A 16369-nucleotide genomic window follows, 5' to 3' on the forward strand; every position below is an offset into this window, starting at 1 on the left:
AGTGTAGAATTTCCCCCAAGTGTTCCTATCAGAGGTTTTCAGGATGTGGGAAGCATATCCGTTAGCTGAGCTGGGGACGCCAGGGTGCCTGCCTAACTGTGACACCTTTCAGATAGGGAGGGACTGGGTCCCTCTCTCCGCTGGCATGCAGTGTACCCAGGAGGATGTGGACCTGAACTTGCTAAGATACACACATGCTGGTAAAACGGACTCCCAGGAAGGAGACAGCTTCACCTTCTACCTCTGGGACGAGGACAACAGGTCACCTGCATTTAACTGTCACATCATCATTGAAGACATGGGCAAAGGTAAGAGTGTGTGTATCCATGCTTAGAGAGACCAGTAGTTGTCAGCAGAAATGAGCTAGTGTAAATACACACATTTGTGTGCTATGGGCCTAGAAAACTTCCTGACTTCCATAGGGATCAGGCACACACATGGTGGGTGTGCTCGTGTGCTCTCTCTCTCTCTCTCTCTCTCTCTCTCTCTCACACACACACACACACACACACACACACACACACACTTAGGCAAAACACCAACATACTCAAAATAAAAGGACAAAAACAAAGAAATAAAGGAAAAATATAAGTTCTTGATACTTTATTGCCACTATTCTATGATTTATGATGTAATTTAATCCAGGATGTTAAGAATCATATCTTGTTCACAATTCCAGAGTCCAAACATTTTCAGATCAAATCGTCTTTGTCCTTGATCCATGCTTTGTTGACTAAATGCTTCCTTGTTCAGCCTTGTTTTCCAGGATGCTCAGGATTAAATTCTGTGATTTACATGCAATTAAAAAAAAAAAAACAACTTTACTTTATGTGTGTGCAATAATTATAATTGTCCTGAATTAATTTTTCTTCATATGAGTTATTCTTGTCTTTGGGGGTGCTTATATTATATTCCACTTATTTGTTTTCCAGTTATAAAATGTATTCTATAACCAAGGACAGTCAGACAGATGAGGTAGATGACGCTGAGCATATTTATTCTTCTCTGCAAAAATATGACTGTGCTGGTTGGGTTTTGACAACATGACATCAGGGAAGATGGAGTCTCCACTGTGAAATTATTTCCATCAGATTGGACTGTAGACAGTTCTGGGGGCGTTTTCTTGATTAATGATTGATGTGGGCGGGCCCATTCTCCTGTGGGTGGTACAACCTGGCCCTGGTTCCTGGAACCTATACCCCCTGATTATGGGATGTAGAAGAAAGCTGGCTGAGCATGCCATGAGAGCAAGCAAGTAAGCAGTGTCCCTTCATGGTGTCTGCTTCAGTTCCTGCATCCAGTTCCTACCTTGGGTTCCCTTGGTGATGGAGTGTGTAACCTGTAAGCTGAAACCCTTTCCTTAATCAAGTTGGTTTGGGCCAGTGTTTTTATTACCACAGCAGAAACTTAAGTTAAGTAGGACTCTCATGTCCAGGTCAAGGTGTCCAGGTGAATGGAATACACTAGCATTTTGGCACATGGCAAGTGACATGTTAGCACAGGCTATCTTCTCACTGCCTTCGCTTTACAGAATGGGAGAAGCCATGCCACAAGCACCTGGGAGTTCCTCTTGCTTTTTTTTTTTTTTTTTTTTTTTTTTTTTTTGGTTTTTCGAGACAGGGTTTCTCTTTATAGCTCTGGCTGTCCTGGAGCTCACTTTGTAGACCAGGCTGGCCTCGAACTCAGAAATCCGCCTGCCTCTGCCTCCCGAGTGCTGGGATTAAAGGCGTGCGCCACCACGCCCGGCTTCCTCTTGCTTTTTTTGTATGATGTTTTATCACTGCACAACATTGTGTTCTGTTTTTCTGTTGTTTCAATTTATGTTCCTTAACAAGATATTTATTAGTTGCTTATTATATTTCTCATGACTTCACAAGTATAACTTTTTAAGAGATCTACATTTTTTAATGTAAATTCTTTTTTTGTGTGTGTGTATGAGCTTTGTTTGCATGCATGTCTGTGTACTACTGTGTGCCTGGTGTCTGTGTGCCTAGAGACCAGAGGGTGTCAGATACCCTGGAACCGGAGTTCCAGATGGTTTGGGGCTGCTGAGAACTAAATCTAGGTCCTCTACAAAGAGCAGCCAGTGCCCTTAACTGTTGAGATATCTCCCCAGCCCAGGACAACTTATTTCAAAGAGAGCGATATGGAGTAGCTGGTTGTACCATCTCTTCTCTTAGGAATATGGGCTTAGCTCTGTCTAGGACATATTCCATACAACCTTTCACCTTCCAGCTGTGATGTGACGTGCTGTGATTACCATAATGGCAGAGAGGATGCCTTTAGGAGACATTTAGGATGCGCAGGTCTGTAGTTTATCCATACTCAGCCTTCACAGTGCTGGAGCAGCAGCAGGGGGAGCTGGGTGCTCTTCCTCCCCCTAGAGGTGGCTGTGCTCCTGGTAAAAGTGCCCCTCAACATTTCATTTCCCCTGCCTTCTTTGTTCCTCTTACTGCCTCCCTATGTTTATTGCGGTTACCTCAGAGCACCTGTAGCTTAGATTTTCATTTGAATTTAGAATGGTCTTTGATTCTTGCATTTCAATTGGAGAAAAAAAAAAAGCACAGTATGCCCCCAAATACCAGTTTGGTCAGGGAAACAAAATTCCACAATCTTGCCATGCCTGGCAACCAAGGATACGTCCAGGTTTTGGTTGGACAGAAGACCACAATGGTTAAGAGCACTGGCTGCTTCTGCAGAGCATCTGCATTTGGTTTCCAGTACCCATACGATGACTTGGAGCCATCTGTAACTCAAGTTCCATGCAAACACGCAAGCACACACACTCATGCACATGCGCGCGCATGTAAAACACTCATATAACAAACAAACAAACAAACAAGATATCTCCAGACTTTGGCAAATATCCTGAAAGACAGAGAAAGGGTTTGGGTGTGGGTGGTAGTAAGGGGGGGTGGTGGTGTTGTGTGCTGTATGAGTTTATGTGTATAGTGTGAGGTGTGTGTGTGTGTCTGTGGGGGAGGGTTGGTATGGTGTATGTATGAGTGTGTGTGTGTTTCATGTCATGTGGTATGTGTGTGCACTAGTGGCTCTTGTTAAAAACACTCATGTAAAATTGCACCATCTCAGGCCAACAAGATATTTCACTGGGTAAGGGAACTTGTCACCAAGCCTGACAACTTGATTTCAATCCACCAAACCCATATGGTAGAAGCAGAGAACCAATTCCTGCAGATCAAACTGTCCTGACCTACACGCTCATGCATATGTGCGCACGCGTACACACACACACACACACACACACAAACACACACACGCGCGCGCGCACACACACTAAATAAATAAATGTAAAATTAAGTGACACCATCTTGATGTTTTCTTTTCACTTTTGTTTTCTTAAGAGATTTGTCTGAGTTACTTTTCTATTGCTGTGAAGAGATACTGTGACCAAGGCAGTAGTGGGACATTCAGTTTCACAGGGATAGTCCATAGCCATCCAAGTGGGGAACCTGGCAGCAGACAAGCAGGCATGGCTCCAGAGCAGTAGCTGAGAACTTAACCGCCATAAGCAGGTAGCAGGAAGCTAACTGAAAATGGCCTGTATTTTTGAAACCTCAGGGCCCACCCCCAGTGACACAGCCCCTTCAACAGGCCACACCTCTGAATCCTTCCTAATCACTTTCACCAACTAGGGACCAAGTGTTAAAACATATGAGCATATAGGGCCATTCATATTCCCCAAAGAATCTTACTGGCTTTTATGTTTCTAATCTATTTTCACATGTTTTATCTTTGTTGTTGGATATTCGCCCATTTAGTTCTGATTATTGAAGAGGGGGTGGCACAGCGCAGTGGTTGTGAGTTGTGCCTTGTGAGTGACTTACAGCCAGTTCTGTCTCCAGCTTTCATTAAGAGATAGCCTCTAGCAGTAAGTAGCTCCTTCACACCCCAATATCTGTATCTGGGGGTTGGGATAAAGCTCCTCCCTGCAGAAGATCCCCCATTCCTGTGCCTGACATGAAGGGGACTCTGTTCATTTTTATTATTTACTTATTTTGTGGTGATGAGAGTTGAGCTTTGGTCCTTGTGTATGCTAGGCGAGCACTTCATAACTGAGCTATATTTTAGAGATGATCGTTTTTAATGGCTCTCTGGTAAATGAAACTGGAGTATTGCCCCTGGTTTGTGAAATATCACCAGCCTATCTGCTTATCCCTTTATCTTGCTAATTCATACACTCATCTCTGTATTTCCTTTAACACTATAGAATAGGTGTATTCTAAAATGAGTCCCTGCTTCTTCTGGGAAGTATCTGCTCAGTCCTTGTGCTTGTTCTTTCCTTGTTAGTTAGGCCTTTCAGGGCAGTGGTGGCACACCTATTTAATCCCAGCACTTGGGAGGCAGAGGCAGGCAGATCTCCAAGTTTGAGGCCGGCCTGCTCTACAGAGCAAGTTCTAGGACAGCCAGGGCTATACAGAGAAATCCTGTCTCCAAATCAAAGGCCTTCCCATAGCAGGTTCATTTTGAGTACAGTTTGACCTCCGTCTTTAATATTTCCTTTGGACATTGTATTAGTTACAGTACCCATTCCTGTAATTGAATACTTAATAACAGGAAACTTGGGGGGAAGAGGGCTTACCTTGGCTTTTATCGCTAAGGGGTCAGACAGTCCATATGGTGGGAAGGCATAGTGGCGGACCTGAGGCAGCTAGCTGTCCATTTGCATCCACAGTCGGGAAGCAGGAAAAGGAAGCTGGTGCTCAGCTTGCTTTCTCGGTTCATTTGTTCTGGCCCCTCCCACTAATGGCACTGTCTATATTCAGGGAGAGTCCTTAGCAGTTAAAATTTCTGGAAACACTGTAATAGACACAGCCAAAGTTGTGTTTTCATGATGATTCTAAATCCAAACAAGTTGATGATGAACATTCACCATCACAGAGATTTTTTTCACTTAAAACATTTTTTTGCCAATGTCATACATAAATATTGTATTTGCACATTTCCACCCTTACCTCTTCTCAGCAACTCCTCCCATTTCTTCAGTGGACCTCCTACCCCTCTCAAATTATTAACCCCTTCTTCTTTTATTACTATTGCTGCATACACACACACACACACACAACCTGCTGAATCCATTTAGTGGCGCTCATACGTATGTGTGTTTAGGGCTGACCCCGTGGGGTTGGGTAACATCAGTGGCTCATTCCTGGAGAACACCTATTCTGCCTCTTTCAGCAGCCAATGATTGTCTATAGTTCCCCTTCCAAGGGTTGGTCGAGCCTTGTGAGATTTCCCCTATATACACTGGCATGTCTCCTGGTACTGTCATCTCACAAGTCCTGTTTAGGTAACCATATTGCTAAGTTTTCATGTGTGCAACTTCCCTCATATATAGAAGACGCCGTCTCAGTAGACCTCCTAGTCTTTCAGCTCCCAGTCTTTCTGGCCCCTCTTCTACTATGCTCCCTGTTCGCTGAGCAATGTTAGGTGGCAATGGTAATATATCAGTTGAGGCTTGGGGCCCCAAGGTCAGCTGTTCTCTGCATTTTGACCAGTGGTGGATTTCTGTAATGGTCCCATCTCCTTCTTTGGTAGAGGGCGAGAGATTGTATAGCTGAGTGGGAACAATGGGTTGCTTTCTTCCCGCGGCAGCTCGCACGGTGCCTTCAATACTTGGAGAATACAGAAGTTTCCAGATCAGACCCTGCTCACTTTCTCCAAGTCCAGTGTCTGAAACCTGTGGTGTCTTCAGCAATATGGGCACTGAGGTTTTTTTTGTTTTTCAGGTTTTTTTTTTAATTGGATATTTTCTTTGTTTACATTTCAAATGTTTTCCCCTTTCCAGGTCTCCTCTTCAGAAACCCCCTTTCTCATCACCCCTCCTCCTGCCTCCATGAGGGTGCTCCCCCACCCACCCACTCCCATCCTCCCACCCTGGCATTACACTGGGGCATCGAACACCCTTGATTTATATTTTAAATTGATTTATTATTTTAATAAGTATATTTAATATATCAATATGTATTAATAATATTATAGATTTATATATTAAATTGATTTATATTTTAAATATAAATCTTAACTAAAATTTCCTTGCCACACAGGTGATATTGTCATTCATGCAAAACCACTCGTGGTAGCCAAAGGTGACAGAGGTCTCTTGACGACTGCCACTCTTCTGGCTGTGGATGGAGCAGACAAGCCTGAAGAACTGCTCTACCTCATCACCTCCCCACCACAGCATGGCCAAGTGGAGTACGTCCACTCTCCTGGAGTCCCCATTGCCAGCTTCAGCCAAATGGACATAGCAGGACAGACGGTGTGCTACATACACAAGAGCAGGACAGCTGTCCCCGCTGACAGCTTCAGGTGAGCCCAAGACATCTTTTTCTGCCCCCCTTTAAATCAATGCTTAGGAAGAGAAAAGGAGTGAGGTTGGTGTGCCCCACTGCATTAGCCACTCATTATGTGTTTCTGACATGAGACGTTGCTTACGGATACACAGACCAGTGTGATCTTTTAGAGGAAGGAACAGGAAGTCCTTCTCCAGCTCTCCTAAAGCTGTGTTTTCTTCTGTTTCCCAACAGTAAGAAAGGCAAAACCACGTTATTAAAATGGCAGAGGCAAGGCAAACAGCCACGGCTGGGGTTAAAAGCTAAGTGTCATACGCAGATGACACTGCGTCCAAGCCCTTCTCTGAAAGGAACACAAAGAACGGAGAAGACCCTGGCTCCAGAAAGACAGAAATGTAATTCCCCTTCTCTGAGTGCATTTTTCTATCAGAGGCAAAGGCACATATTAGCATAATAAATTTGGCATGAGCAGACACTGCCTTTTGACACAACATGTTCCTGTAACTATATCATAAATCACGTTGTCACAAAGTGGATCATATTTCCCCATAGAACCCATGTTATAATTGGGGACTGTGCACCTGCTCAAGGATTCGGTATCAAATAAATCACGGGGATGAATAACGATCTGGGGTGAAAAGGCAAAGATACAACGTTAATGCAAATCTGCCATCCGTTTCAAATGTGGAGATTTGGTATTAGTCTCGCAAAACAGGAGGAATTCTGAGGGCTTTAATAACTGGAGGCTAGCTAGGCATGTAGCTCTTCATAAAAGCAGAGACCCAGGCCAGGGGCAAGGATCAGCCAAGCTTGGATTGGCCATTGGGTATTGATTCAGCCTTTACTTTTACCAGTTAGAGAGCATCAGTGTGTCTGCCGTAGACAGAGGACAATTGATCCCCAGTAAGATGTTTACCACATCCTTTTAACTTCTGGAGCGCCCTGTAAAATAACGTAAGCATAGCAGATGCCTAGATTATCCAATGGCCTTCCATGAACTTACATGGACTATAAGGGCACCCACATTTAAATGTCTTCTCTGTATATTTCACCTATTTAAATTCCTGCTGTGATGAGCAGTCGGTCAGCAAGGATGATATATTCCTTGCTATTTGAACTTTTGAAGGTATTTCTGAGGGATGGTTTTGATTGAGTCTAGTCTTAACAACAACAGCAACAACAAAATACAGACCGATATGAACAAATATTTTCTCTCTCTCATATGTGTGCTCATGTGGGGGTGGTGCACATGTGTGTGCAAGTACATGTACGTATGGAAGATAGAGCACAACCCTGAGTGTCGATCTTCAAATGCCACCCACCTTGATTTTGAGATAAGGTCTCTTCTTAACCTTGATCTTACACAGCAGGCCAGATCGGACGATCAGTGAGCCCAGGGTGTGTCCTCCCTCTGCCTCCAGCATTTGGATAACATGCCAGTGCACTCAGGGTTTTGTTTTGTTTTGTTTTCAAATATGGGTTCTAGGACTCAAATCCAAGTCCTCATGCTTTCAAATCAAGCCCTTTACTAACTGATCCATCCCTTCTGCACCCTCCTTCTCTTTATAGATGTCCTAGAACAGGAAGATAATTATTTAATTGAGCAATTCCTTTACTAAGTTTGTGCTTGAGTACTGTTGCGCATTAATGAAAACATCAGAAGGGAGAGGTTCCTCTTCTCGTCGGCTTTGTCGTTTAAGTTGTATGTTGCCATGGTGAAAACACAGGTTCAGGGTCATATATTGCCTTTGTGATTCACTGCGCCATAAATGTCATCAAGTTACACGGCCACTTGTATTACTGGTCCTTCTATGGGACTGGAGAGTGCTCATTGTATTTGCCAGTTAGGGCCATCGGGAGCTTCAAACAAGTTAGGCATGTGGCATGCACACAGCATTGGGCACGTAGGGAGAACGGAGTTGTTCTTACCCTGGTGTTGCCCTCGGTGTGACACTCTTTCCTTGGCTGCCGTCTCACCTTCAGTCTTTGCATAGCAAGCGTGATCATGGAGGGGTAAGGGCATTCAGACAGGAGCAGTGCTTACTCTTTCCTGTTTGCTAAGGAAACGGGTGCTCCTTAGTCTAACACATGTTTATCAGAAGGAGGGTGTTTGATTTTATACCCATTTCTGGGGCCTTTTGCATCTCTCCATTCCTGTTTCTCTAGTTAATGCCCACAGGTCTGTCAGCTCCAGACAGTAATGGCTGCTGGAGGAACACTGCAGTGAGCTGGCTGAAGAAGCCAGTGAGTGAATTTAAACAGATGTAGGCAAGTGAAGGTGAGATACTGAGATGGCAGAAAACCTAAACCCAAATCCCTTACTATGTATGGGAGGACCACACGTGGGAGCACCACACGTAGGAGCACCACACGTGGGAACACCACACATGGGAGCATCACACGTGGGAGCACCTCACGTGGGAGCACCACACGTGGGAACACCACACATGGGAGCATCACACGTGGGAGCACCTCACGTGGGAGCACCACACGTGGGAACACTACACATGGGAGCATCACACGTGGGAGCACCACACATGGGAGCACCACACGTGGGAACACTACACATGGGAGCATCACACGTGGGAGCACCACACATGGGAGCACCACACGTGGGAGCACCACACATGGGAGCACCACACGTGGGAACACTACACGTGGGAGCATCACACGTGGGAGCACCACACATGGGAGCACCACACATGGGAGCACCACACATGGGAGCACCACATGTGGGAGCACCACACGTGGGAGCACCACACGTGGGAATACCACACGTGGGAGCACCACATGTGGGAGCATTACATATCCCAAATTCTTGGATCTCATGCCAGTTTTGGCAACTCCAATCTCAGCTGGAAATCTGTCTTTTGAAAGGCACTCCAAGAATCTGATCACAGATGCCTCAGGACCAGCATCAGTGAGCTGGCCTAATCCACTGCTCTGAGTGTCTTCTTGAGCCTGCATGAAAATTTCCAGAAGCCCTGCCAGGCCCTCCTGTAGACAAAGGGAACTAGGGGGCTCATGGGTCCTCACCTCAACGTACTAACTGGACCTTCACTTCATTTTGTTTCTTGATATTCTGTTTTCAGTTTGGTTTTGCATACTGGGTTTCTTCAGCAGAAGTTTGTGGGGAAGCTCCCGTTGTCCAAATATCCACGTGGTCACCTTGGTCAGGGCACCAGACATTCTATATGTCTTTCTTCCAAGCCTCTAGCCACCATTTTGAGAGAGATGCGATTGTTACCAGTTTGTGCACAGAATCCTAAATTTGAGAGACAAAGGCATTGCCCAATTGACATAACAACTGTGCATCAGGACTTCCTTGGGAACTGAGAGTTTATTACAAACGAAGTATTCTTTGCACTACACCTTTATCTTAGCAAAAATTAGTGGAGACTCTGTTTGTGCGAAGGAAGCCCTTCAATGTGTCATTCTGATCTGGGGCCAGCAGTTTTACATATTTATAATGGAAGAGTCTCGCATCTGCCCGAGATCCACATTTTAATCTTGTCATTTCACTCACCCAATCAAGGGCTGCCGTGTTGTTTGTCAGGTGGCTCTAAACCAAAGTTGAGTGCCTGTTTTAATGAAAGTGTGATCATGGTGCGTTTTAAAAATTAAATATATGCAACCAATCTAATCACCCAAATTTATGTTGCTTGCTGTTAAATTTGGCAAGGAATTTGGCTGGGTAAAAGAGATGAATTCTATGGTAGAGAATTTTCCCTCTTTCTCTTTTTTAATGTAGGATGTGGCAGCATTAATTAAATAGGGTTTAATGGTTGAATTTTACCTTCTGCAAAAATATTTTGTGAATCATAAATTTCCCCCGCATTGTTTGGTGCTGCTGGCCTGGAAGAGAGATTTGGCAGCCCACTCTAGGACAGATGACATGGAGCGATTAGCAAGCTGACTTCAGCTGCTGGCGGCTGGGTTCTGAAAGAACATGTTAATGTCCTCCATTTTGACATGCCGGCTGGACTTTTTTTTTTTCCTGAGGAGCTGGCACTATTTATGACTCCATTTTTATCTTTTAAATGCCATGACAGATGGTAGATTCTTCAGCCAACTCTATTGCCAGGAAATGCAGAAAGCTTGACAGCATTGTGGTAATGGTAAAATCAGACCAGGCAGACACCCCTAGACAAACCTGAAGTCATCCCCCAAATTTTCTGAGAGTGCTGGTCATTCTGGCTGCATCTTTTTTCAGGGCGGGGGAGGGAATGGAAGGAGGGAGTAACAAGGGAAATCAAACAAAATGGACCTTCGAACAGAGCTAATACTCCGCATGGCCGCCCTCCTCACCTCAGGGTGGACACCACTGACTTTCAGAATATGTTTGCAGGGTTGTGAAGGCAGGCACACGGGTGAGTCTCTGCTCGCATTTTGCAGGCAGGAGCTCTGCTGACCTTGTTTCGTGACTGTGCTAGCTTTATTCTGATGGGAATCCAAGCAGAACCATTCGCTCTGTCTCTCACCCTAGTGGAGGCTTCTCTGCCAGTGAGAAGCTTTCATCATTACTCACAAAAGTGGGATGATGCATTTGATCCAGTCATGTTTAGAAATCACATCTTTTTTCACCCCTGACTTATTAGCTTTAGGTCAATGCAGACAGCTGCTTCAGTGTCCCAGCTGGGAGCACTGGCCTCAGTAAATGCATTTCTTACTCTTCCATGGTCCCTGGCCTGCTCACCCTCATTCCCATCTGTCACATGGCACATTGCCTATTTCCCAGGTGGTCAGATTCCCCAGCATCAGGCGGGGAGGGGTGTGGGAAGGACAGGATGGGTCAGAAGATGATTTCAGTGTCCTCTAAGAGGTCATGTGTGGCCCTGACACTGAGCTTGAAAGACCTGTCTTCAAAGGACATTTTTTAGAACTGAGTCTCCGGTCAGATATTAAAAATGGCCACCTTGGAGCGTCCAGCTAGTCGCCTGGGCTCACACTGGATCGCCTAGCTCTTGATTTGTCTTACTTCCTTTTAATTTCTTCTTCCTTGTTAGCTGATATTTGACAGCCTTTTAATGGGGGCACAAATTCTTTAACTCTACAAGTAAGGCTAATATTAAAAATGCAGATCATGAGGGTGAGGAGATAGCTTAGTTGGTAGAATGCTTGCCATGCAGGGGTGGTGGCACACATCTGTAATCCCAGAACCGGGGAGGTAGACACAGGCACATTCCTAGGGCTCACTCTTTGCCCACTGCTGCCGAATTCATGAGGTCCAGATTCAGTAAGAGACCACATCAACAAACAAGCAAACAACCATAAGAGCAATCAAGGAAGACACCTGATGTCAAGCCCTGGCCTACACACATGTACACACACATACACATGCACACACAAACACACACATGTACCTGCATACACAAGGGTGCTCACTCCACAGGGACACACACGTACACATGAAATAAAGTTTAAGAAAATTATAAAATGGCATGCCTTTTAGCCTACATGGCTGTTGGGTTCCTGATGACTAATTTAAACTCCCCCAGAAAGCACATTTGATACTGGGATGTGGTAGGGGACAGAGAGTCACTTCATTTGAGAAGAGGTTTGGGCAGGATGGACACTGTGAAGCGTATGTCAGAGGTGTAAATGGGGGAAAAGGCCTTGGCCTTGGAGGGGTGTGTGTGTGTGTGTGTGTGTGTGTCACACGCGAGTGCCTCACTTTTTTCTTGTGTCACTTCGGGTCACTGGATAGAGCTACAAGAGGGGAGCCTGTGCTGCTATCACAGGGAAGAGGAGAATGAAGTCAGTCCTGTGAAGATCCTTGCCAGAGAGTCAGAGCCAAGTGCTGCCCCTCAGAGTGTTTCTCCACTGACCTTCGATGATGTCCACAACGTCTGAAGAACACACAGACAGCTCTTTTAGTGCACTTGGTTTTTTTCCTCAAAATTATCTGATGATACTTCATGTTCAGCCAAAGAAAATTTCCAATTTGTATAGAACTTATACATCAAAGAAAATATGATTGCTGATTTTTTTTGATATATAATTCCCAGAACAATTCAGTATCTTTCTTCAAACTGTGCATACCAATGCTCCCGGAAAAAAATCACATTGTTTACAAACTTAGATTAGGGATATGTGAAAATTTTAAACTTTATTCCATTTAGTTATTTTAACGTTGGGAACATCAACTGCTATTCTATGTGTCACATGTTATTTTCCTTGAAGACAGTCTTTGTGGCTAGCTAATTAAAACCTCAAAATCTTTAGGCTTCCCTGAACTTGAGAGCTATAATAACACCTGGCCTGGAAAAATCTGTCCATGGGTACAACAGTGGCACTAATGTCATGGTAGTAACCAGCTGCTTTCCGGTTGGATTTCAGTCCCACTTCATAAGATAGAATTAGTGCTCAGGACAATTAGTGGAGTCCAAAATCATGGCTAGCAGGGTCATAGGCCCTAGGGAAAAAATACTAAATGGACACAGTAGTACATTGTGCCCTAAGTTCTCATCTTATTACTGATAACTGATTTAAACTTCCTCAAAAAGCACATTTTATATGGGATCTGTTAGGAAACAGGAAACCATTTCACTTAAGAAGTGGCAGAAGAGCCAATGAGTGTGTCTTTCAATCCTCATCAGAGACCCCCACCCAGCCTAGTAAACGGTGATTCCTACAGATCCACAACTGATCCATGTGTAGCAAACAAAGGACCATAGAGTGCTCAATTCCGAGTGATATCTGGATATTGATATCATCCCCCTCACCCTATGGCTTAGGCCTCATCATCACAGCATGGGGCAGAAAGATGGTGAGAGCCAGCAGTGGTGGGAAGACAGCAGGAAAACATTATTTGCCAGACACGACAGGGCCATTGCAGAGATGCACTCACAGCAGCTGTGACTGAATGCGTTAAGACCAAACCAGCCGTAATAGCAGCATGGGTGGGGAGGGTCCCTTGCCTAGCTAAGGAGCTATTAGTCACTGATGGCTGCTGAAGTATAAACAGTCACTTTCCATTAGGGATGGGACCTAAGGAGCTTCCCATTCTTCAGTAGATTGCCCCACACTTGTGCACATAAAGGTAGCGTTAAGTGAACCTAGTTTTTAAAAAGTAGCACAAGAAGTTACGAGAGAAAAGTAGTAGAGAGATGGTAGGAAAATTGGGGGAGAAAGAGGAGAAGGGAATAGATTTGAGCATGTATGAAATCATCAAACAAAACCGTTTAGCATAATCTTCAAAGCAAAATCTGCACTCAGCCAAGTCTATCTCCCTTGACTGTTAAATATGCTTTTCCCTGAGTCCTTTGCCCCAGGAAGGCTGGTTTCACAGCCTGTCTTCAGGTCCTTCTTGGTCAGAAGCAACTCATCTCCTCTCAAATCCTGGAGCACAAGAGTCAATTCAGGGGATAAAGAATTTCCTGGTCAAATATGCCAGATTTGTAAAATAAACACCAGGCTTTCTCTAGTTAAAAGAAGGTTTTGTGTGATTTAATGTTATATTCCAGTAAAATATGCTATTGCAAATTTTTACATCAATATAAACATATTCCATATATTCTTGCTCCAGTGGAGTTTGCATCCTGCATATATATTCCGGCACCCATGAGTGGAGAGAAGCGGCTAAGGACCAACTCTGAGTAGCTCTTAGTACATTCATCCCTTTGCTCTGTGGTAAATTTGTCAATCTCATTTGATAGTGGTAAGCTTCTAACTTTTCAGAGTTCTAATATTGTTTCTTATTTACATACATAAGTTCACATGCTCCTTTTCCTTCAAACACCACGATTAAAGCAGGTTAGGGGAAGAAAGGATTTATTTGATTTATACTCCATGATTGAGGGAAATCAGGGCAGAAACTCAACCAGAAACTTGAAGCATGCTACTCACTTTACTGGCTTGCTCTGACAGACTCATGGTTATCTGGCTTTATTATATAGCTGAGGATAGCTTAGGGAATGGTGTTGCCCATAGTTGGCTAAACTCTCCTACATCAATTTAAAATCAAGCCAATCTCCAACAAACATGCTCACAATCCAGTCTGATTTAGAGAATCTATTGATGGAGAGTCCCTTCTCAGGTGATTTTAGGCTCTGCCAAGTTGACAGTTAATGCTAACTAGGACAGTTCATGATATCATTAAGTTTACTTGCAGTGGAAACAAAATGTTGCATCGTTATCAAAAACCAGTGTTACTGGGTGACTGCCTGCAGTGAATGGAATAGCCCTAGTTTTTGACGTAAGGAAAACATATACTAAAGATTGTAAGAGAGGTCTACTGACCCCAAACTTGGTCATTTCTACTTTCTCTTCAAAGTTGGACATTGGTACTTAGGGACTGCAACTCTTGATTTTTGTGTGTGTAGGGGGGTAGAGGGGATAAACTATAGATTGAAAAGTCTGTAAGAAGAGAGGATGCAGAGACAAATAATGTGAGTTCTAGTACTAACTCTTATCTACCTGTTCATGCCCTCAACTAGGTTTCTAAACTTCTCTTTTCAGCAGGGAAAGATCCTTGCCCATCATCAATACCTACATATCTCAAATGAAGCAGGTGCAGAAAAACACATGTAGACCCTAAGAGGTTAGAGTCTCACATAATACCGCGGAGCTGGGTGGCGTCTTGTATTCATCTCACCTATCCTCTCACCATCTTACAAATTTATGATAAGAAGTCCCAGAAAGGAGAGTGAGCTAGATAAGATAACATGCCTAAATGTGATCTGCCTTTTACAAACGTTACCAATGTTCTTACAAACACTGCTGCCAGACACAGTGGTGCACATCTGCAATCTCAGCATTCCTGGGGTGACATGGGAGCTGGCGACACAGAATCTCTGGAATCTTGGCGGTGGGGGGTGGGGGTACAGCTAGCCTGTCATCTATAGCTGCAAACAACAGAACTTGTTTCAGATAAGGTGGAAGGTAACACCTGACACTGATAGGCAGATTGTCCAGTGACTCTGCACATGTGCTGTGGCATGCATACACACACTCACAATCCCCCCTCCACAGAGAGACAGAGACAGAGAGACAGAGACAGAGACAGAGAGACAGAGACAGAGAGACAGAGACAGAGAGACACAGAGACAGAGAGACAGATAAAAACAGAATTTTGTTTTTCAGAAATAAAAAAGATGTTTGGGACAGTGGTAGAGCCCTAGACTAGCACGTGTAAAGCTCTGGGTTCAATACCCGGTAGTGAGAAAAGCATGAAAATATACAAATTAGACTAAATTATCCTATTCAGTGTCTCATCATACCATGGTCTTTAAAGTTCTGCTTTCTACATTCCATGAAAAAATATTACTGCAATATTAAAAATATATGAGCACACAGTAGCTACTCGTACAATGGGTCCAGAGCGACAGGAAATTCTTGGTTGGGGCTAAAGAACACGGAGTTTGCCTGCTTCATCATAGGAGGGGCACCAGTGGTGCTAGGAAAATACTCTTGGATGTAGTATGACCAATGTGTATGTTGCTTAGCAACTGGTTTACTAACTAGAGGGTGCTCCCCAGGAATCCCCTCCCTGCTTTTCCCTTTGAGTCTCAATGTGGTGTGTCCTGTAGTAAAGGTGTGTGTGTGTTATCATTTCATTCCAGTCGATGGGGACACAAGAGCCCATGCTGAAGGCTGCCTTGCCTCTCTTTGCCAGATTTACCATCAGCAATGGACTGCAGACCCAGCGTGGGGTGTTTGAGATCACACTGCAGACTGTGGACAGCGCCTTGCCTGTGCTGACCAAGAACAAAAGGCTGAGGCTAGCCGAAGGGGCCATGGGCCTCCTGTCCGCTGATCACCTTCAGCTGACTGACCCCGACACACCTCCAGAGAACCTGACCTTCTTTCTGACTCAGCTCCCAAGCCACGGGTACCTCTACCTGAGAGGGAAAGCACTCCAACACAACTTCACCCAGCGAGATGTGGACAGCGGGGGCGTGGCCTACCAGCACTCAGGAGGCGGCGCCCGGGAGGACAGCTTTACTTTTCTAGCTGCAGACAGGAAGAACCAAGGCTTTGTTGTGGATGGGAAAGTTCAGAAAGAGCCTGTTCGCTTCACAATTCAGGCAAGTATGGCAGGCACGAAGTTTGTG

At 44.6% G+C, this 16369-nt stretch overlaps 1 protein-coding gene across 1 annotated transcript in view; it reads left to right on the plus strand.

The window, feature by feature from the left end:
• Positions 1 to 16369, plus strand: part of Frem1 (FRAS1 related extracellular matrix 1) — a 150266-nt gene that overhangs the window by 92454 nt on the left and 41443 nt on the right. Inside the window, exons 23-25 of the mRNA XM_021160224.3 lie at positions 113 to 308; positions 6066 to 6330; positions 15931 to 16342. Of these exons, the coding sequence (XP_021015883.1) occupies positions 113 to 308; positions 6066 to 6330; positions 15931 to 16342 (873 nt within the window). The remainder of the gene's footprint in view (positions 1 to 112; positions 309 to 6065; positions 6331 to 15930; positions 16343 to 16369) is intronic.

Source organism: Mus caroli, unplaced genomic scaffold (genome assembly GCF_978045245.1).
Source record: "Mus caroli unplaced genomic scaffold, Mus_caroli_1 scaffold_6, whole genome shotgun sequence".
NCBI classification, from domain to species: Eukaryota; Metazoa; Chordata; class Mammalia; order Rodentia; family Muridae; genus Mus; species Mus caroli.